At 31.5% G+C, this 24,840-nt stretch overlaps 1 protein-coding gene across 2 annotated transcripts in view; it reads right to left on the bottom strand.

Moving 5' to 3' along the window:
• Nucleotides 1-24,840, bottom strand: part of pnt (ETS transcription factor pointed) — a 141,556-nt gene that overhangs the window by 18,029 nt on the left and 98,687 nt on the right. Inside the window, exons 1-4 of one of the 2 annotated variants that reach the window (XM_070649667.1) lie at nucleotides 22,037-22,418; nucleotides 16,735-16,848; nucleotides 14,816-15,019; nucleotides 12,841-13,047 (exon numbers count right to left, since the gene is read on the bottom strand). In XM_070649667.1, the coding sequence (XP_070505768.1) occupies nucleotides 12,841-13,047; nucleotides 14,816-15,019; nucleotides 16,735-16,848; nucleotides 22,037-22,331 (820 nt within the window). In that variant the 5' untranslated portion in view covers nucleotides 22,332-22,418. Of the gene's footprint in view, nucleotides 1-12,840; nucleotides 13,048-14,815; nucleotides 15,020-16,734; nucleotides 16,849-22,036; nucleotides 22,419-24,840 lie in introns of those variants that run through there. The other variant, XM_070649666.1, reaches the window with a different exon arrangement.

Here is a 24,840-nt window from a genome sequence, read left to right as displayed (position 1 = left end):
TGGCATGGACTCGTCATTTTGTAAAAAAAAATACTTTTTCAAGATCAATAAAAGCTTAATTTTTTTGGCATAAATTAAGTTTTACTTTTGTTTCTCAGATGAAATTTCGTTGCTAACATTGAGCTTTGAAGAGAGATATTACTTGAAGGTGATGTATTTGCACAACGAATGACCTTTTTGCAATTACTTCTTATCCTGTTAGAGACTGACTGATTCAATTAATTTTGATACTTTAATTAGCAAAAACATAAGTGTTAGCTGCAATACAATGAGATTTATTGAATGTTGTAGTTTTATGGCTGTTTCTACATTTATAGTCTTACTTATTATTCATTAATAATGAAAGATGTTATAACGTTCATTTGAGATTTGAATAATATTTATTATTCATAGTTGAAAACCCCTTTTCATAAAAAAGTTCAGTCAATTTTTAAACTCCAAAGAATAAACATGATTGTGAATAAAATAAGGTCCATAAGGAAGTCGTTTTAATTAAACTACATTTATAAAGTCATTCAACACGATAATTTTGAATAGCAGAACTCTTACAGTCTATAAAACCGGTAAAAACCATTGAAATTTCAGAGTTTCTTCAAAAATGTTTAAGTTCAAATTTTGAACTTCAAGAATATGTAAACAAATTATTGAAATATTTAAGATTCAATTGAAAATTAATTAATATAAGTATCTAGAGTTTAATTGACGATAACTAGCCTTAAGGTGAACTTCATTCTATTTGCACAAGCTTTATAGCTTTTAAATGGTGAGTTTAATCACTTTTAGTTGCTAATCTACAAGTTTTAACCAAAGCAAGCCATGGATTATTAAAAATTCTCCACAAAACACTAAGAATGTCAAACAGCACTAAAATATAGCAAATTCCTGCATCCATAATCCAACCATAAATTTAAAAATGTAATGCAAAAAAAAAATCGAATTGCACAAGATATTAGACACAATATCGAATAGGAGAAGAAATAACTTGACTCTTAGCCTAGTTGTGCTTTCAAGCAAATCATTGAATTTTCACAGTGCTTAGACTCGCCTACCTACCATCGCACATACATCTATCATGCTTTTTTTTTACGTACAAAAAAAAATACAGAAAGAATGGGGAGATAAATTTGAAATCATGCGATCATGAGCCAATGTAGATCTATCGTTTAATGCGTAAGAATCAAAAGATGAAAAGAAACGATGGCTCAACCTCTTCATCGCTCTTTTGTTTACTGAACATCCAATTAAATTTGATTATAGTGATGTAATTCTTCTTTTTCTATACCGCTATGTGTTTTATGGTAATTCACCATCAAAAAAAGATTGAATAATCATCATTATAGAAGTAGAAATAATTACAGAGGGCGCCCATTCATCTCAATCCATAATGGTCCTTTTTCTACGAACAAATTTATGCTTTAGATTTTGTTAAAACTGAGAAGACATTAAGAATTAAATTATTATTATGATTATTACTACAAACAGAATCTTCACTCTATGCTACTTTGTCAATAAACAATGGGGATTCTTTCACAAACAAATAATATTACTTTTTTTTTTGAAATCGGCCTGTTTGTGGCCCTGTCTCTCTTTTTGATGTTCCTCAATAGTTAAAATATTGATACAATTTAATGGAAATTACTTTCATTTGAATAATAAAATTTGTAATATAAATTTTAATTTTCATCTATTGCTCCATTCAATTGGTAAACAGCTGGATAGGAGTAATTGTGTCACAGTTACTACTAAAGATGGTGTTAAGGGAGGCTATTAGCGTCAACCGCTGTTCTTTCTTTCTCATTTCATTTTGTGATTTAATAAACACTGCACCAGTTATTGGATTCTTGTTCTGAATACGACAATGAAAGATACACAGCATGCGGAAATAAGAATTACCGGGAGATTACGACAGTTCTTCTTCTTATGCTTGAGACTTTGTAGTATTTAAATGAGGCTGACTCAAAAAGTCGCATAAAAATTGCTTTATTAGTAAAATTCATGGATATTTTGACTTAATCTGATCTAGATACTGTTTTTGTGATTCGTGCGGTCACGAAATTGCTACTATTAATTAATCATTATTATAAAGGTGTTTAGATCTTGAGATTTACTTTTGTACTTTTATAACAATAATTAATTACTTGTTAGAATGAACAAGTGGTTTTTCATATTTTTTTTTTTTGCATTGCCATTGACGCTCGACATTACAATGTTGATGTTTCATTACTTTATTGTATAATCTACGTTTTTCCAATGACGTTTTGGATATATTTTCATGTCGACGTAGGGTTTGAAATTAATATTTAATTAATATAAACAAAAAATTTGCTGAATAATCGTTTTGTATGCTTAAGTTTATTAAATGAGAAGTTTTGAGGTTATGAATTTTGAGGTTATGGGGTATTTTGAGGGCTTTTTTTTGATATAGTGATCTGAATTTAGGGATGTAGAGGTCTTTCAGTTTGTGTGACTCAATTTCTAAAATTATTCTTTGAAATTTACAATAATTTTTGAAAAAATTTTGAACTTCCACGTGAAACTAGGATTCTTCATTTTGACCGTATCTGCAAACGTTTGAAGTTTATGAAAATTTCTAATTGTTTAACATAATTTTTGAAAATTTTCCAAACTTCCACGTGTAATAAGGATGTACTTTTCTAAAATACACAAATTTTGTCATTTATGCAAAGTTTTGAAATTTATGATGCTAACTAAAAATTTTGTGAAAAACTTCCACGTGTAACCAGGATAGCACTTTTCTAAGATAGATACATCAAGTCATCCAATCTACATTTAATTATTGCTCCTCATTCGTATTCCTTCAATTTACATTAAAAACTGCCAAAAATGTCAAATTCCTTCTTTTGACGTCAATTAAATAAAATATTAATCTCATTCTGCTTGTGAAAATTAAATTCGTATTACTTTGTCAGAATTATGAGGGAGAACAAAGTATGAAAAGGATTGTATTATAGTTAAATGATTTATAGTTGGAATAATTTTTAATTTTTTTCGCAAGAAAGAAGCAAAACGAAAAAAAAGTGAATGGGATGGCATTGATGATATCATTTCAATATATCTTAAGTTTTGAGAAGCGACTCGTACATATCTTTACGATTCTCATGAAATTCAGAACTCGATGATTATTTCACATAACAATAAGTCATTAAATCTCATTATTTTTCCTTCAAGTTGTTAAAAAAGGTCTTGTAAGTAAAGCCAAATGTATCACACATCGTTGCCAACAAAATGACCATCACTTTTCGCCATTAACATTCATTTTTCCATTTTGGTGAATTTTCGTATAGACACATGTACAAAAGAGATTGGCTTCTGGTTAATTACACTTTATATTCTTTCATAACAACTTTACTATCGCGACTATAAAGATTCCAAGAAAGACTCAAAAGTGCGTAACGAAAAATTTTGCGATTTTTCATATTCGATAAAAGTATTTTTTTTTAGGTAGTTTCAATGGCCAGTCAAAATTACATTATGTTTTTTTGGGTCCGAAACAAAGCGCGACCACTTTACGGTTCTATGAATTTTAATTAAGAAATTATCGAGTTACATGATTTAAGAAACAAAGACTGGCTGACGTCATGCAACTTTCTAATTATTTTCGTCAACTTGTCTTATTATGTCGTTTGAATTTCTGGGAAAAATTCTTTATTTCTGTGTGGCAATAAGCACAGCATGATCAAAGTGCTCAACACCAGTAGCTGAAAGTCGTAATCTAACGAAAAAGAGCCATAAAAACATGGCCTAACCAAGACTCTTTTTTTTATTACTCTTGACGAAATCACCTATAATGATAATCATCTAATTATGATTTCTTCTCGATCTTAAATTATCCCTCGAGATGGAAGAAGATGAAGATGACTTCAACACACAATATAAGTATAATGAAAATTGTAATAAAACATCCAATGATGAAGATTCTAGGCCGACAAAACAATTGATGCGCGCCGACATGGTCCGTCATAAAGTAACGAAAAAATTAACACACATTACAATGTCTTCTTTCTTTTTTTGAGTCGTATTTTATTGATGTCTAAGTGATTGGGTGTCCAGTTTGGTGAAATGAAGTGAATTTAGACACGTTAAATTGATTTTTTGAATAATATTAAATGTTTGGAGTTGCTGAATTAATTGTTAAACACTTTTGCCATCTTTTTGAACATATTTGGCTACATTAATTATAATAATCGTGGATGAATTAAGAATTTAAGCCAAAATACTTTTCGAGGTGAGAAACCACGTGTTTTTCAGAAATTTGAATTTAAAAAAAACGGTTAAATTCAACTTATGCGCATATGCGCACTATACACAACATCAACTGATCTTTACCAATTATTCCTTCAAAAGCAATTGTGGATTTATGGAATGATGGCATGATGATGATGATGACAAGTATATAAGAAGTTAAACATCGATCTTCTATAGCAGAAGCATGTCGATGTCACAAATTACAATGTATAATAATTCAGAAAATACACAAAAAAGGTATTTTTTTTGATGAATCATGAAGTAGCGAATGAGCATCAATGAACATGAGACATGAATATGAATAATATTTCACAGCGATGATTAAAATGCGATACGAAAATTGAATGTTAATTTCTTACTTCATTTGCTTTTGCCTATGTGACTATGGATAAAATTCAAATAGTAGTAGAAGTAAAAAAGATTGGAAAGAAGAAAGAGACGAGCGACGTTGATGAACTTCCGGTCGTTTAATTCATTTTGATCGTTTTTTATTTTTTCATTCTCAGTGGAAAAAGATGAGAAGTAGAATAGTAAGGAGAAAGATGAATACAACTAGAGAAGAGGCATAGCTATAGCCAGAGAGTGTAATTAGAGGCCACTTAATTGAATTATCTTTTAATTTTTCCCCCACTCAAAAATTTGAAGTTCAAAAAAATGTTTCTATGAGAAAAAAAAATCAGTTTTGAATTGGAAGGCATCAAAAAAAAAGTACATAAAAGAATGTTGAAGCATGAGAGAGAAAGAACAATAAATCAATTTATGATAAACATAAAGCATATATAGACAGCTTGTTTATGTTTATGATTTTCGGATATTAAAGAAGCATAAAAAATCTTCTTTTTTGAGTCAATAAAATACAATTTTATTATTCATAACATTGTTAAATGCTCAACATTTTGTTTCTTTCCGATTGACACAATGCGATCATAAATTTACTTTCGTTTTATTTCCTAATGAAAAGCACAAAATTTAAATTTTATTAATTTTAAAATACGCACTCGATAAAATGAAAATTTGATCATAAAAGTGGGAAAATTGACTTGATTTGATGGCTATAAAAGTTTTGACTTGTTGTGGCATTCTATAATTTACCTTAAGAAGACAGGCTTGAGAATATAGCAAATGGGAGACTTGATTGAATGTCAAGAGCAAGTCAAGAGTTCAAAATTGACTAGAATGATCAAAATTTAAACGAAATTGATCAAAAATTGTTCTAAAATTAATCAAAAATTGATCAAAAATTTTTCAAAATTTGATCAAAAATTGTTCGAAAATTGTTCAAAAATTGATCAAATAAAGTTAAAAATTTGATCAAAAATTGGTCAAAAAATGATCAAAAATTGTCAAAATTTGTTCAAAAATTGATCAAAAAGTGACAAAATTGAACCAATTTGATCAAAATCCTGATCAAAATTCAATGTTAAAGTTCGATTCCAATTCAATTCAACTCAACAACCATTCCAAAGAACACAAACCAACCTGAAACCAGTCTTGTCAACAAAAACTCGATCAGCACACTTTAAAACGATTAATCCAACGAGCTTAAAAACTGCTCATAAAAGTCCAATTATTAAACCGAGAAAAAAAATGTGCTAAAACTGTCTCAAAGGGAATATTAATTCCAAATAATGCCATAAGAAGAAGATGGTTTGTGGACTCATTTAATGGGATCAATATAGTGCGCTTCATTCAATTATTGATCAATTTCCGGTCGTTCGGGTTTTTGTGGCAAAAAAAAATTTAATTCTAAGAGACGAATTTTTCAAATATGATCATCAAGGCAGGCAGGCACACAAGGCAATACAAATGAAAAATTATATCGATTGATTCGCCACGCGGCTAATTCCTCGAATCAAATGTCTGCATTTTTGTTGTTATTTCAATAATTCAAGTCACTATATGAATGTTGTTCTTCTTTTTCAATATTTTATATAGCGCATTAATGCTCTACGTGCAGTATTATCCGAAAAAAACTTTAAGAAAGACCCATATTTTGTATGTAGACGCTACATCGATATTGAATGGAAAGGAAGCGGAGTAAGAGAGAGAAGAAGAATGCATAAAGCATAAAGTGTATGTTGTGATATGTGACAGAACCGGAAGTCGCTTCTCTTCTCTCTAGGTTAGTAATGCGTTCTTTCAACAAATCTTACTTACTACGAATGTAAAATGAATTTTTATACTGTTTACAAGACGAATGAAATTATTTGGAAATTTTGTGGAACATGATAGCTGACTGACATGCTCTCCTTTTTTTGTGATATTTAAAAGAAAAACCATCTCAATTGCTCCCTTTTATACGCACTTTGATGCTCTCGAAGTAAATTGAAAATTTCCTCTGAACACGTGCGAATTTCTTTTGTTTATTTTTGTCTACGACTTTGTAGGAATAACAAAAGGACATGGCAATAGCACGAGAGAGAGAGAATGGGTAGGATGTTGACGCCTAATCCATCAAACTCTTTTAGAAACTATTTTCAATTCATATTTTGACAATGAATTAGTCGAAATAGAAGATTAGAATATTGAGTAGTACTAGTTTGAGATGGAACGCATTTTGGAGATTGTTGGAAGTAGAATTAAGCAGTTGAGTGTCTTTGTGGAGCAATAGGGAAAGCGATTGGCTCAGATTTGGAATGGCAACTTGAAGAGCATCAGTTCGAATTCTAGCAATTCCAAATTTGTGTTTTTCAGAAGTTTAGATACTTTAACTGCTAAATGGACTATCTCAAGACGAAATTGAAACTCTGGACAACGTTAGAATAGGGCAGTGGTGGGCAACTTGTGTGCCGTGTCGCTAGTTTGTTGCCAGAACCTTGGAAATGCATTGAACCGCGAATGTCATGTGATCGAGGCTTTCAACAAAGGTGTGCCAAGAATAACAAAAGGTTGCCCACCACTGGAATAGGGAATGGATCTATTCCGGTACATTACCGACTAATTCTTCCTAAAAATTTATTTTACTGTCTTGTATCTATGGATTATAGTTGCAACATTCAAAACCCACCCTTCAAATCCATTCCTGTTCCAAAATACCACAACCCATCCTCAATACCTCAACAGACTCCAGCAGGAGACCATTATCTCCACTCCAACATTATCATGCACTCGACCAAGATAAACACATTAACATGAACTCATAAATATTTCCAGTTAATCATCCAAAGTGCATTGACTATCAATTTCAAAAGAAAATTTATGCTAATAATAAGCATAAAAGAACAATGAGGAGCAACTATACGTGGCATCAGAAACACATGTTTATCATTGAGTTTTTTTTTTGTTAAATTCTAGGAATGAATTGATTCAGGCACTGTGCGGTTTTTTTTATTCCACAATCTATACATATGTTCCCCATTATTGAGAAAACATGTTGTTATATTGATAAGGGGAAATATATGCAGAACACTTTATCATTTATATTTTTTGTGACTTTAAGGAATGACAAAATAAGAAATTATCTTGTGCGGTTGAATGTGTCAACATGATGCAGCTTGAAGCTAAGCTATTGTAAATATTTATTGCTGATTCTTTGCATCTGCTTGATTATGTGCATTAATTAAACTATTTTAATCGTTTCTCTTTATTGCAGTGCGATAAAATTTGCATAAGTCGATGCAGAACTGATCGACACAATATTGAAGACCTTGTCCGATTATTCCCTATGAATGAATATGATCGACAGAAACAAAGAATAACTGATAATTTGCCATAATTTTGTCAACGCTCATAAAAAGTGTTTTTATATCAAGGCAAAACGTTTAATGACTTTATGTGTGGGTTTCATTCTCTTTCTTTTTTTCGTTTATCAAGATTCGTTTACTTTTTATGAGAATGTCCAAAAAGTCATTATCAATTTAAATTTACAACACGCCAAAAATGTGCTAATAGACATTAAAGTTAAATGCATAAATGAACAGAAAAAGCAGCACAAATGCTTTCTTGCGTGCGATATACAGCTTATAACTTGTTTCTTTGCTTCTTTAGTGCTAATTTTCATTTCTCAAGACTCATTATGATGGCATAAAGTTTGTATCGAGATAAATTTTAGGGATAATGAGATGTTCAGGAGATGTTTGTTGATCAATTTGATGGGATTAGCAGTCTGAACTGTTGGATGCGTCATGCTTAGCCATAGATTGTGACAATAACTGTCTCAAACAGCACACAGCACTGCTAATTCATCCTTTTAACCATGAGACACAGAGTTGCCCTGACTGCTCTATGGAGACTGATTAAGACCCATTTTAAGAAATTTTGCTGCTCAAGTGCTTAATTTATAACAATTTGCATCGATCAGATTCCATAAGATCTATTAAGCCCTGTACGTACACCTTAATCATTACACTTAATTCACGTATATTAATCGCACTTATTAGCATCACACGTATGTATCGATCTATGAATTACAGAGTTGGAACAAAGCTTGTACCATTAAGGCATATGGCGTGGAAAAGGCTAATAATGAGGCATCAAGCAGTCGTGACTTTTAGGTAGTGCTGAAATGATTGAAATCCGATCTCACGACAGAGTCACGTCGACATTGTTTGACAGTCACATTCTTCACTTTTTCTACCAATAGTGTATCCATTGTAGTCGATGAGAAGGTCTTATGTCCAATATCAAACACAAAACTCCCTATCAGATCAGCTATGCCTAATCCCTAAATTAGAAATCGGCCCACCAATGCCTATAACCCCATTTAACCCTCTCCTACCTAAATCACTTCAACTCATATTTTCATAGACACCAAGTGAAAGAATAAAAGCAACAGCAGCAACAGCCTCATGAATGGTAAAGTGTATAGTTTAGTTACTGCATCATAATTATTTTAATCACTCACTCTACTATGCACATATTTAATGATACAACTTATGGCAGCAACAACAAAAAAAAAAGAGAGAGACACTAAGCGTATTGTATGTGTCCGGCGGATTGGCAGTGTTGGAAGCTTTCCATCAATGAAATAAGCTGAATGAATATTCAGACTCAAGTTTATTGAACTCACATCACATTTTGCTCAATGGAACTAAAAAAAAAGCTTAATATACTTTTTTTTGTTAGTATTTCAGCAAGTAAATGACAGGCCAGTAATCGTAATCAAATTGGATTGTAAATAAAGAAGGATGGATGGATGGATGGGGAGATGAAGAAGTTTATGCATTCGCAATTGACATATCCAACTTTTTTTTTCTGTTGCTGTCATTTCGCATTTACTTACATGATACAATAATATAAACATGTACTTATAATTAGCCAGTGATGGAGAGACTTGTGGAGCAGATGGGGAGTTAGGGGGCTGTGGAGGAAGGTACTTAGGGATAAGGATGACTTGACACTGGATTGAGGTTAGAGTCAGATGGTCTGGAGCTGGATTTTTAGTCAATGTGCGGAATATGTCACTTCTTCCATTTGAAAACCGACTAACTCCATTCCTGACCATAATTATGCTTCGGAAGCTCGATGAAAAATTGATTCATTAATCGATCAATTCTAGTTGTATATAGACACAACGCAAATAAATTTATAGGCATTTAACTACGTTTGACAATGCTTGGATGGTGTACATAAAAATCTCATTTTGCGCATTTTCTGCATGATTTGCAATGTTTGTTGCGTGATTGCAAGCGTTTGTCTCGTGAGCTGCACAAGAGTGATTAATTATTTTCTTATTAACTTCAATATTTCCAATTTTCTCTTTTTTTTGTACTTCTTCTTCTGCATTCATTGATATTATGCCATTACATTTATATTCCATTGTCTCAATAAGTTGCCAATCTTACTACAATCAACTAATTATGCTGTATTTTTGCGCGCGACATAAGAGCGAGAGTGAGTGAGTGAGGTGTAATGGATAAGCAGGCACATATTTAGAGGTGGATATAAGATACCTTTAGGAATTTGTGTCTTTCTTTCTCCGCACATCGATTGGAAATGAAAGAATGGAAAAAAAAGAAAGAAAAAAATTAATTTGCTCAATAATAAAAAAGCGCAACAAAACGGATGGACGGAAGTGGAACCGTTACCAAAGCTGATTTTTATAGCTTTTCAGACACACATGTGTGTACATAACACACAAAAAGAAGAACTTGAAAACGCATAATTTAGCATCATTAAAAGCATGACACAAAACAATGAATATTATTGCATTGAAATCGTTGAGGTTTGAGATGGGCTGGCTTGTGTGTATGCATTGGTCAAAGAGCATTTTATGGCCACTGACCGTGATTTGGTTTTGATTTGTTGGATACATTGTGTCAAATTTTACTATTTCAGTGGACTTAATGTTTTTTTGAATTTAGTCACTTTCAAGTTCGTTTGGATATGCTAGAGCAATACTAGAGCTTGTATCTGTTACAGTTGGAATTGACTGTTGTCGACTAGATTCGACTTAATGCTTACTTTAAAAAGCCAGTGCATTTGATGCGAAAAATGACATGTGGATAAATTTCCCATGCTGAGACTCGAACCTATGCCCGCAAGATCGGTGTTGCAATGATCAGATTCCGAATTACTAAGCTATTCAGCCACCGAGCCACTTTGGGTCACTTTAATTTAACAGCACAACTGGGTAATAGTTTCATAATCTGGTGTCAGGCCGATGTGTTCAAGTCATAGTCTTGTCCACCATAGGGTTAGGACTTACTGAATACACCCTAATAATTATGCTGGACTGGTGTTATGTTGGACTAATTTGGTATTACACTGGACTTAAATGTGATTCGGTACCAAGCATGGAGAATCGAATTCAAACTCAGCCACCTCATCCACCAACCCCTGTCATTAACCAACATCCCTGACTCAACCACACAAAATTTACAAAACATCAAATATGAATCCTCCAGACACCGAACCGCATTATTGTCATGGTCGAAGGAGTTTAATTAACTTTTTTTATTTTTAACTCCGTTTCTCTTTTAAATATACAAATGTCCAGCAATTTACTGATGAATCCAAAAGTTCATTCATATACAGAACCGAGATCTAAAAGGTAAAGATCCGAAAAAATAATGCCGATTTCCATAGTCAATTTGTAGCTTAATGTCGCGAGAGAATTATTCATAATCACAGTGTTGTGATTTTTGTGTATCTCATGTGTACGATATGACCACTTAAAATATTTAAAAATATGAAATTAGAATTTTTGTTGAGCTTAATTACATGGCAGGCTCGAAATCTAATTTACATAAAATTCAAATTTTTTTTTTTTTGGAGTTTCTTTGTTGTTCATTTCGGTCAGAATTAATTTTTCAGTTCCAGCTGAACAAAAAGTTTTCTTTTGTTTTTTTTTTTTCGTATATTATTTGTGGACTCTGACAGTTCGTCTGTGTTATAAATATGGCCTATTCCATACACATATATGTGTATATGTCTCATCAACAACAATCACCGAAAGAACGAGCTCGACCGTGAAATAAACATGGTTTTTAGATCGAAAAAATTCGACGATATGCGAAAGTGAGATGGATATACATAGAAGGTAGTTTGAGGGAGTCAAAAACGCAATGCGAATCGGTCAGCTGAGTCGTGAAATGAATAAATATTTCTATGGAAATAAAAAAAAAAAGAGATTGACGCATCGTATAATAATAACAATACATTTGTTTGATGTACGATTGAATATAGCGCTCGTTTAAAACAATTTTTTACTATTTTTTTGGTCTATAACAAAAAATGTGTTTTACATTCTATTTTCTCTAATTTTTCACACTTTTATTACCTGACGATGTGGGGCTGTATTCTCATTTTGTCGGATGTGAGAGCTCATACTAGTCTTGTCTGACCTGTGTGACGCGGTACACTATTGTGACACCATGAACCGTATGCCGAGTGTATATTCGGTCGAAGAGTACCACCAAGGTGTACGTGCATACAGAAGTGGGCAACTATGTGACGCGAGCACACTAGTGTGACACCATGAACCGTGTTCATGCTTGGTTACGAGCGAGGCTTACCACCAGGGTGTGTCGTGTATACATACAGTTTGCCCAAGAGCTATTCAGCTCATTGAGATCCACAAGCTGCGCAAGGGTGTTTCACGACTAATGATTGTTTAAGGAGTGAGGGTGTGCTAGACTTCTGCAATCAATAGATCTACAGTTTAAAGTGGGATATCAAAACAACTCCTTTTTATCAGTAGCTTATTGTCTTTAACTACAAAGGAGTTTGTGAGCACATGATTCGAAAAAGGACAGTAGAAAAACTTTCTCCTGCCGAGTCTCGAACCCATGACCGCTTGGTCGGTATCACAATAATAACACACCGAAGTACGAAACCATTCCGCCACCGAGCCACCCCGACTCACATTTCAAATCCCACTAAATGCGCCTTATCTACTCACATCCCATAGACATCCCAGCCACACATTTTTCCCATTCATAATTCGACAAAGTCTATGTGTTGTGTTTCATTTCATGTTCAACAATTGCCATTGACCGTTTTTTGAAATTTAAATAATCTCGTTGAACAATTGTTGAAGAGTAAAAATGTTCTTTTTTTTTTGTTGAAGAGGCATAGTATTAAGTATACACAAAAAAAAAATAGTGACAGAGGTAAAGAATTGCTTGTACTTACCACCAGCAGGAAAGTTATCTTGTCCATTTAATTGATTGCTATTGTTGCTACTATTGTTATTTGATGATGAATTCGTATTTGTTGTCGGTGTATTGCTAGTACTACTATTGCTAATGAAATCACTTAAGTCCGTTGATGATGTCGTTGTATTTGTGTTTACATTTTCATATAAATTCTGTCCGTCATTTGACGATGACTTTTCACAATCTGACGATGGAAAGGAAGAAATAGAAATTTTCGAATGTTAGAAATTTTGTAATCAAATTTATGCTACAAATGTAATTTTTCACTTATGCAGACGGAAATGTCAGCAAGTGGACAACTTTTTTTCTTATCGTACTGAATATAAAGCCTTAAGAAAGGAAATTCAATGAAATTGTAAGGAAACAATTTTTGATTCAACAGGCGTTAGCATGAGTTGAGCTATTTTATGATGAAATTCAATTTAAGAATTGTGCTGGATTGAAGAGTTTGGAGTTGATAACAGAAACGCATGTTTTAATATTCTTGAAATTTCTAACGGCTTTTTGAAATTTAAATTTGAATATCAAAATTTTGAATTTTTTCGTCCACTTCGAAAAGTTTTTTGATTAAAAAGATTACTTAGATGCATAAATTGAATGTAAATTTGAACTAGGATGATGAAAAAAAGTGGCAAGAAGGTAATTACATCCAAAAAATGGAAGCAACAAGTAAAATTCACAAAAAAATTCAATTTTTTCTAAAATGCCTTGAAAAATTTCACATACAAGACCAACTGCATCCCTTTCATCAATTCCCCTAACAAAAATTCAGCTAAAAAATCAAAAATGAAATGCCAGAGAAAGGTTACAACCCTTTTCCTTCTATCTCTTCTACATCGTAACCAAATTAAGGCATTCAATTGAATTTTTTTTCATGTTTATTTGCTGTTCATTCAACTCAATCAACTAACATGCAATTTGATTTTAACAATTGATCCAGTATTAAATTAAATGTGCAGCAACAAGTCTCTCTTTATGTGTCTGTTGCAATTTTATGCTTTTATTTGTGTATTTTGTAATTTGAAATGGAATTAAAGAAGAAAAATCAAAAAGGGTCGCTTCTTCTTTAGCTTTTGTTGGTAATGATGCATCCATTATTTGATGTATTTACGTTGATGGGTAGGATAGTAATGATTTTAATGGAGATTCAGAAGAGGTTTTAAAATTTGAAATTGAATGAAATTTGCGAGAGGTCGAAGGAAACCTTAAAAGGCAAAGAGCATGCTTAATTATAGTAAATAAGCTAGATAGGCATGCTCACGAGCGTGATCTCAGCTTACTCTGCTCTTAAAGCATGATCTTTGCTTAAGGAGCAAATTGAGTTCTCCACAGTTAAAAGCCATTTGAAGTTTGTATGAAATTATATACTTCACAAGCGATTGCAGAAAAATATGTACTGAAATTTTTAATCGGTTTTCAGCTTATTTATATTTTTGAAAGCATGCTATTTGCCTACTAGACCAAATTGAGTTCGTCACAGTTCGTTAAGAACCGATTGAAATTTGTATGAAATGTTATACTTCACAAGAGCAAGCAGAAAAAAATTACATGTAAATTTTAAATAATTTTTAACTATTTTTAATGAGCAGAAGCGAAATCAACTCAACTTCGACCTCTGCCTTCATATCACATCCAATCGTAAACAGCGTAAATCTGGTCTACATACAGAATAATTTCCATATTGTAACGATAAAGATCAAAGTGCTACCATGGAAACATTCACTACATTATTAAAATTATATCTTTCTGATTGGTTTATTTTCGAGAATTTACTCTTCTGTTACCAACTTTAGAATCATAGAATTAAATTCTAGTAATAAAAATGAGGCATTCGTCTATTGTTATTCAAATTACTGATTATTTTCTTTTATATTTTAATGCGTAGAACCTTTATAATAATAGTAATAACTGAATTTTTCGTAATGGAATCAGATTGTTGAATGGAAACTCACCTTTTAATAAAATTTCTAAATGTTCCCATAGAATGTCACCCGTGTACATTGGTGCAACAGCTAGGAAACCCTCACGACCCAATCCCACAATATCACGTCCATGCATTTTGAAAAATGCTTCAAAACTATTAATTTCTAATGAAAATTCCTTTTTAGCCCAGTTGAGCCAGATTAGAACATGCTCCGGTGTCCATAAGCGAGGATCTGTAAATAAAAATAAGAGAAATTAAAGCTTAATTAAATGTCTGAGATTTTCTTTTGTTTAGTAATCAAAATCAGCATGTGGCCCACTCATAACAACAGTAAGCAGTTTTTCTATTGTGTCTCGGTCGTCTTCAACAGTCTGTTTGACATTGAAAATTTAAATCAATTTTTTGGCATGCGGGAACTGCTAGCCCGAGCGACACAAATGAAGAAGGCTCTGTCACATTTCCTTCACTTTGAGCATTTGAATCAATGAATCACCATCTAATTAAGTAGAATTTTCAAATTTTCCTCGATTTTTTCAAAGCTAACCTTTAAATCTGTAAAAACCGTTGCTTAGTTTTAGCAACCACGTGAATTTGGCAGAGCCTTCTTAATTTGTGCCGCTCGGGTCATGCATCGGCAAATGAAATGTGCATCGCAAAAACATATTTAATTATAAGCTTTCTGTAAAAATTCCAGCTGATAGAGTTCATCAGCAATTTTTATTATTTGTTGGTCATTTCAATGCAAATTTCCTTTTAATTAAAATGACCGATAATTTCCATAATAGCTTGATTTACAAAGAAAGATTCGAGACGATTCACATTAAAATTAACGTTACGTGTTGTGCCTTTATACAATATTTTTTTTTGTGTGCCTTTTTGCTGATTCCTCGACAAACGTAATAATTTAATCGTTTCTTTTGTTTTTATTTGAATTCAACAAAGGAGATGGAAAAGTTGTTGCTATTTCTTTTTGAGATATGTAGAGTGTTGAAAGGGAGAGGAACTGTGAAGAATTGGAAGTATATTCTATGATATTTTGGTACTTTAAGAAGAATCTGTTGATATTTGATAATTTTGAAGATAAATTTAACGAGTTTTGAGTTTTTGAACTTTTTAACGGAAATCTAAAATTTGAAATTTTGAAGTTCAAAATTTAGTTCAAAAATTTTTTTTCAAAAAGCAAGTAGAATAAGAATTACAACTCATTTTTCCTGTGTAAACAATCTTTTGGTAAAAGAAGCAAGAATTTTAATTAATTAAAAATAGCCATAAATTGGACGAAATCAAGCATCTATCAACACTGTTCCTCATCCTTGCAAGCAAATTTAATAATTCCGCTAAGAAGCGCAACAAAATACGGAATAGGTAAGGTATAAAAAATATATAATAATAAATTAAATGCTTCACCTTAATTTAAAATTTAAATTTTATTCTTTATTTTTCGATATACACAACTCATATAATATGAAAATGTATAAAAGCAATTTGAGGTTCTTTTTCTTCATTTTCCACATTTATTTTAAGCTGTATAAATAAAGCATTATTTTGTGTTTGATGAAATCGCAGCAAAAAAAAATTACGCAAAAAAGCGAGTGCATTTTAATGAAACTGCATAAATAATAAATCTTCTGTTTGTAAATGATGATGTGAAATCAGAACCAAAAAAGTACAAACATCATCGTGTGCTGGATATCTCTCCATGTGCATAAAAAATTAAACATTTGTGTGAATGAAGACGAATTTGATTTGTTTTTGGAGCCGTGCGGTCAAATTTACTCATTTTTTTTTTGGAAAGAGAATCAACAAAGAAGTTCTTTTGACATTGGAATTGTAAGAGAAAATATTCTCAGTATAGCAGGCAGGTGTTCATTTATAAATATGTCAAAAATACTGGCTGAGCATTAATTAAATTGCACTTATTTATCACATACAGTCAATGGCACATACCTTTGGTAATTTTATATGATTGTACTTCTTTTTCCCAGGACGCAAACGATGCATGTAGTGCTTCAGTTAGTTTCTTATTTGTTCCAGGCGTCAGCGGTGGCATCTGCGGTTGATCTGTAAGAGATTTTAAAATAAAATAAAAAAAATTGTAATTAATTAAAATGCAATTAAAAGATAATAAATTTGTGATTAATGTCCAGTTTCGTTGGATATAATGTAAGCATCATGGAAATGATGAGAAGACTAAAAGTAATGAATGAGATAGCATAAAATTAATGACGAAAATCGCATTTTAATGTTTACATGTTATCGTTTCAGAAGACGACGAAAAGGAAAGTCTCATCTGATGGCGACTTTTTATGATGTCATGGGTGTTTATGGCTGCGCCTTGGATGGTTGGCTGTTAAAGGATTGTAAATCAAAGCTGGATAAGTCAACGTTAAGTATGGAGTAGACACATGGCATACATATAGTGATGCTGGCAATTGACACGTCCTAGTTAGGGAAAGAGGCAACTTCAAGCATCATCTAAGGAAGGTCATGGATCACAATTCATTAATAAACCTAGCAAAGGAAGTCAATCATATTGATTGACGTCGTGTCATCAGACAACTCATTCTGCACTTCAGAATACCGTCAAGCTACCCAATTTTGATCCCCAACAACCTCCCAACAGCAACCCATTCCTTAATAACCCAGAAATAATCCATTAAATCCCTCAAATTCGCCATTTACGTCACTAATCCACGAGACTTTCCTTACTATCTCACAGATTTCAAAAATGCATGACAACGCGGGCATTTCTCTCATAATATTTAAGTCTAACTATTCATTCATTCATTCAGTTTTTTTTTTGAAGGCGTTGCCACAGATTTCTTTCTCCAGCTACTTCGTCAGCTTCATTGCTTTTCATTTTCTTTCACAGTAGACGGGGAGATCGTTTATCATCATTTATTGCTATTCTCTATGCTCAATAAGAACGTCATAATTATTTTCTAGTGGCTTTGGTAATTGTTTTAAGTCTATATTGTGGTTAGAATGAGCAGGAGATAGACAGAGAAGTGCAAAAGCAATACAGCAACAGGCAATCATTTTAAGCCATCGTAATTACATTTTTTTTTGTTCGCTGAAATATCTCCTTAACGAGATGAATGGATATTAAGATTATTAAGAAGAAGTAAGCAATGACTTTACATTATGTGCTTCTTTGTTTTGACAAGTTCAACAGAGTTGATTTTCGAATTGCTGCATGAGCTATTAGTATCGACTGACTCATTGCTCGCATTTCTTAATGTTTATGTCTGCACACAGAGCAGCATCGATATCATTCATTTATCATTCACCACATAATGAATAAAACAGAATCAAACCTATCAGTCGAGAAAAACAAATCTCCTCACAGTCATGTGTCGACAACACGAAAACCGCAAAATAGCGGTTAATAAATCATCAAGAAAATTAGTTATTTTAAGTAAATTAATTTCTATACTGTTGAAGCATTTTCTGCGAGAAGTGCTTGTTGAGTCAAGTGAGGCTTAAATTCAGACGAAATTGTGATTTAAATCTTGTTATTGTTTGTTCAATTTTTGCAGTTTAACCAAAAAATGCTGGCTGGAATGTCTGAGAATTTTAACAAGTTTATGTTAATTTGATTTTCTTGGCTTTTGGGAATTTATAGATCTGCAGGTCCATTAATTTTTAAGTGAAACTCGAGTTAAATTCATTAAGATTGCAAGATCCAGCAACTTAAATTCTTGTAAAAACCAATCAAAATTCGATCCGGTTTCACGACTTATTAGCTCAATTTAGCTTCAATCCTTCTAAATGACTTAATCCCAGCTAAAAACTTTAATCCCAGTTACGAAAATCATCACTTAAAGTTGAAAATACTCTGCACGATAATATCCATTGTGTGAGAATGTAAATATTAGTCTCACATGCAATTTCTAAATTATCATAACATTGCAAACAATTTCATTGATTAATTTCCATCAATTCTCATCATACAGTGAATGATCAATTCATTCATCAACTCAGCTAGCACTCATAAACTTAATGAGTTTTATCATCATCAATTTTCTATGTAATTTTTTTATAGATCCACAACAACTATTTTTTTAGTTTGTATTTCGATCTCAAGTGGCCACTCCATAAATATTATGTGTATCTGTCCGTGCACACAATTTTGATACTCAAATAGAATTAAAATAAATTGATTTTTGCTTCTCTTTTTCTTAAAAATAAGAGAACTTTCAATCCATGGAAAATTAAGTGTACACTTTATCAATCTATGATGTGTTTCAGTTGAAGTCGTTCATTTCATTAATGCGCCTTCTTTTCTTCATGCTCATATCATATGTGTACATATTCATATGATGATTTTAAAGAGAACTAGCATAAGAGTTCATGGTAAGAAGTTCTGTTGAATGAATGAGGCGCATTATTTAGTTAAATTAACGAAATTTTGAAATTTGAATTTTACCGAATTTTTAAAATTTGAAATGACGAAAATTCAAATTTTGAACTTTAACGAATTTTTGAAATTTGAATTTAATAGATTTTTTGAATTTTGAACTTCAACGATTTTTTGAATTTCAAATAATTTTTGAAGTTTGAACTTGAATTATTGAATTTTGAACTTCAACGAATTTTTGAATTTTCAAATATTCACAACAAATCCAATCGAATATTAACCGCAATGCCAAAGCAAACACCGAACCACATAATCTATCCACAGAACATGCTAAACGTACATGCTTTAACAGGCTAATCGGGGGATCATTGAAAAGAATCATATTTTAAGTACAGATGAATAGAAAGAAAAAAAAAGCAAATCATGGTGGTCATCATAGCTGAATAGAATGAGCGGGCTTTTAATTCATTAAGCAATCAATTCTTCATCCCTGATCATTAATAGTGTTGTATTTAAAACATATATTGTTGAAAACAAGTAGTAAAGATTTTGTTTTCAGAAAGAACATTTTAATGTTTAATTGATAGGCAGCCGTCTTGATTGACTCATTAATTTATGATTTAATGCATTCATGTATGTACATAAAATTAAAATCTATATAAGCGAGAGTTTCAAGTGCAATGCATGCGAAATATATGTTGTGTAACGCATTCTGTTGTAAGATTTCACCTTCACAATCAGTGAAAAAGAAAAAAATAAATAAAAAAAATTATGTGTATCACTTAAGAAATAAATATAATATGAAGGTAGGTATAGAAGGCAAAAGTGATGCGACTCTTTGATGCGAGAATCAACAATGTGCTCCAAAGAGAGTCGGAAAGCGCGGCAGAAGAATCGAGAGAAATACGTTTTGTTAAAGTATAAAATTATAATAAATTATGAAGCTCTACATCTGTAATATTTGTTATATGAATCACTTTTTGAAGTTCCAGGGGTTGAATTGGGCTTTTTTTGGGGAATTCTATCAAATTGTCTTTATAATCTCAATTGGATTGATCGGATTGACTACTCAGAAAGGAGATTGAGCTGCTTTTAAGGATACTTTTAGGATATTTAGACGTTCTTACTCATGATTTTGCAATTGTGCTAATTGTAGTTTAATTAAAACGACTTCCTTACGGATCCATAAATTCACAATGATGTTTATTCTTTGGAGTTCAAAAATTGACTGAATTTTTGTATGAAAAAGGGTTTCTAACTACATATGAAAAAGGGTTTCCAACTATGTACAAAAAAATTTAATTCAAATCTCAAATGAACGTTTTAAGAAATCGATTATATAAAATTGCAATTTTCAATTTTTACTACGCTAAATATCAACGAGAACAATACTTTTAATGCTTTTGTTAGTTAAATTAATGATTAATAAAGCTTTAGCAATATTTCTGTGCTAACAAAAATCAACTGAAATTGAAAAATTCTGCAAATCAAATTACGACAATTTTCTTTCAAAGTGTTAAAGTTTACAGTTAAATAATTCAAAATTTTGATGACCGTTAAAAACAGTTGATTTTTAATATCTTTAATTTGAAAGGATTCTCACTGACCTACATCTTGAATTGCTAAGACTTTGTTCCGTTAAATAAATCAACAAAAAAATCCCAAACCCTGAATCATTCATGACTGAAACATGTATTTAATCTAAAATTATAGATTACAAATGATTTTCTAAATGACTATCATGTGAATTTAGTAAGATTTGCCTCGCAAATCATTTCCATTCCTAGATATCATCAGACATCAGTGATTCTTCTCGATATATATTTTCGAACTTATTCATAAAAAGGCATTTCAACTCGCATACAAGCACATATTTGTGTATATTCTTTAAAGCAACAACAGCAACCTAATTACATATTTTTTATTTTATTTTCTTCAACAATTTTTTATTTCACAAAATTTTCCAACCGTGAAAAAATCAGTTAAATTTTAATTTTTATACTTTTTCTCTTCGTACAATCGAGAATTTTTGTTTTTGTATTGCATTGTTGTGTTTTTACTTTTTTTTTTTATTTTCGACATAGCAGCAGAGAGTAAGACTGATCGCGAGTGTGAGAGAGAAGGAGAGACAATCGGCTGACAGAATATAATTTTTTATTGTATATACATATTTATTCATTCTACATACCGGCTCGATGAAGGGGTCAAAATTGTTTACGACACACACCCAACTAACAAAAAATGTGTCTAAAGACCGAGAGAAAAGGTTTAAACATTTTTTTTTGTTTTGTGGCTTGCAATGGAAAAGAAATTTTAGGACAGATAATGGGAAAATTTAGCGATTTTTTACGGTTATTGAAATTAGTTTGGAATGGATTGGAAGCTTAGCTGAATGAAATTGTTGTTGTTTTGAATTGGTGAATTAGTCTTCAAAAGGGAAGATTATATCAATAATTAAGCAATTTTTAAGATTCGACAACTTACGATAATTCTACGTTTAATTTTACGTAAAGCTCTTACGTATAAGTTTACGTTAAATTCTTATGTATAAGTTTACGTTAAATTCTTACGTATAAGTTTACGTTAAATTCTTACGTTTAAGTTAACGTTGATTTATTACGTATAAGTTTACGTTAAATTCTTACGTATAAGTTTACGTAAAATTCCTACGTTAAATTTGCATTAAATTCTTACGTATAAGTTTACGTTAAATTCTTACGTATAAGTTTACGTAAATAAATTTGAATAAATTTTAAACTTTTAGATCAAATCATGATATCATCCACTAAAGTGGAAAGCTATGCGTCATATCACAACTACCCAAATCCACGTCAGAATTTAGTATACAAAAAAAATAAAATTTAAACTAATTTTAGTCAATAAACTTACCTCGTGGCTTTTGAAATTTATTCATTAAATTATATTGATTCAATGTGCTATTGTTGTTGTTATTATTTAAATTATTATTAAATGGTTTTATTCCCATTTTATTATAAAATTGTTGCGGTGACTGTTGATGATGCATGTTACCATTTGTCAAAAAACTATTATTGTTCGTTATCAAACTATTGTTATTGGATGGATATTTAAATGGTGTCCGTATATGCACGTTTTCTGCATAATCAATCCACTCGTTTGTCATTTTTTGCGGTAATTTAAATAAATTTTCACCGTATTCGTCCATAAAATTCTTTATATTTTCAATAATTATTCTTAGAACTTGACTTTTAAGTCTCACATGAGGTTTAGCTTATTTTTTTGTTAATTTTATCTTTATTTTTCAGTCATCACATTTTTTTTTTTGATATATAGAACAAACTTTTTCACATGCTGATAATAAGCATAAGCTTCATAGAACGTAATTCTTAGTTCAAGAACCGATAAAACTGAAAAGAGTTCAGAATTTTAAACATTTTTTTTTCGCCATTTTTTTGATAATTTTTTATTGCGTATTTTATGAAATTCATTTTAATCGCTAGATTTTCTGTTGGATGTTGGGTGACTCGACATTTTTTGGATGTTGGGGAGTTTTGAAAGGGATCCTTGGAGATTTAAGAGTGATTTTCGTGATTTGAGTACAATTTTGCATTATTTTGATGCAAATTTATTAGTTTGATGTGACATTGGAACCATTTCAAGTCCAGTTAAGGCTACAAAGCTATAATCAAGATTTAGACCAACTCTGCATCTTGTAAATTCCTTGCAAATCCACCAAATAAATGCAAATCTCAAAGAACTATCTCGAGCAACCACGACACTGTTGCTATGACAACGCAACATTGTCACACTGACAGCAACACGTGGTAATGTCTTGATGACACTGTAACGGCTAATTTACAGTAAAAATGAGATTAGTGATAAGGAGCCATTCATGGAATTTTCATTGGATGTCAGATTCTCAATATGTGGATATTCCCCACCGTAATGTAGAGCCCAGAACCAAAAAAAACTTGATAGTACGCGAAAAATACGCTCAATAATAATTCACATGATAAAAGCATTAGTCACATATCTATCTGACTTACTTAGCATTGGTTGAGTATCATGTTTGGGTGTTGATAAAAACAAAACATAAAAAAAATATATATATATTTATAATTTTATGTAAAAATTCACGCTATCACTATCAAGCTACTTAATTCAATTTAATTAAATTTAATTTACGCATTTTGAATGTCCATTGTACAATTAGATTTAATTTGAGACGAGAGTGACTAAAAAAAGTAGTATTTATTCTTCACGCCACTTCATGTTCTTAAGTGACTGTGTAACAACATGTTGTAAGTGACGATGATGTGGCGATAATTACAATGTGGCATATAAGTGTGAGGGTACACAAAGAGGGGTGACAATGTCTCAATGAAAATCTCATTTTTTATGCATCTATTACAAGATTTTCTTTTTTCATCTCATGTTCTAAGTACAAGCATTAAAAACAGCATACATCATGCCCATGGCTTGTGGTTAATTTAAATAAATTCTTTTAAATTAAACCATAAATGTATTTTAATTTATTCAATTGTCCACTTAATAAGTCTATGTGAGCTGCCTTTAGCTGCCTACTGTCTCATTTTTATTATTTATTTGTTTATCAGTCACATATAACAACAGAAATTTAGAAAGTGCTGTTTTTTGGGCAGAAGGGTGGAGTAGAGCGCATTTTTAATTGATTTTAGGGCTTAATGTTGTATTCTGAAGATGGAATATAAATGCTGGATGAAGCCTTGAGTGATAAATGCCATTCAGGTCCAAGAGCATGGGAATTAGATACAGAATCAGAGGATTTAAGTCTCAAACTCAAAGATAAGAAATTAACGGATTTTTAAAAATTTGAATTTTCAACTTTCAGGGATTTCACTGATCAAGAAACTTGTTTACATTTAGTTGAGTGCCCCGCGGGAAAATTAATTGAAAAAATTATAATTTAAGTGATTAAACCTGTAAATCTTTATTATTTCCACAGACAATTGATTGCAAATAGTAGAACTAAGTCATTCAAGATCACTAATCATCCAGCACAAGCATTTAACAGACAAAATAGAAGCCAAATCTCATCTCTTCAATCATCAGACTAACAAATTACATATAAGATAATATTTATACAGTTCCAGACTCTCGTCATGGAATTTTATGCTCCTAATATACTTAATAATATTAAATAAATTATAAGTATGTCTATCCAGTAGTCACTTAATAGAAAATAAAAGTAGAATAGGTGGATAAATGCAATCTCACTACAACAAATATTTACCCTCGACTATCCAACTCATACTTATGAGAGAATCAACAAGTATTTTTATGTAAAGAGAACAAATGTTCTGCTGTGGCTTCTGCCCGGCATGAAAATTGAAAAATTGTCAATTTAATTTCATTTACATATCATGCCCACAAATACATACATTAAAATGCCTCAACTTAATAATGTATTATTCATCAATTATGCATGATCGTGCGCATTCGATGACTTATCATCATCTCTTGCGACGTCGTCTGGATACTCTTTTCTTATCAGTTTTGCCTGCTTTATGTAGAAATATTCAATTTGCATAATTTCATTTCTCATAGTTACAGATTTATGTGTGCCTGTACATGATGCTCTTTTAATGTCTGAATGAGGCTATACGATGAAGGAATCAGAGAAGTTGGAAGCAAGACCATAAACGCATTAAAGTGCATGAAATGAGTAATAAAGG

The sequence above is a fragment of the Chironomus tepperi genome, unplaced genomic scaffold (genome assembly GCF_022539635.2).
Source record: "Chironomus tepperi strain 1889 unplaced genomic scaffold, CSIRO-AGI_Ctep_v1 contig_429, whole genome shotgun sequence".
NCBI classification, from domain to species: domain Eukaryota; kingdom Metazoa; phylum Arthropoda; class Insecta; order Diptera; family Chironomidae; genus Chironomus; species Chironomus tepperi.
This window is presented reverse-complemented; position numbering and strand designations above follow the sequence as displayed.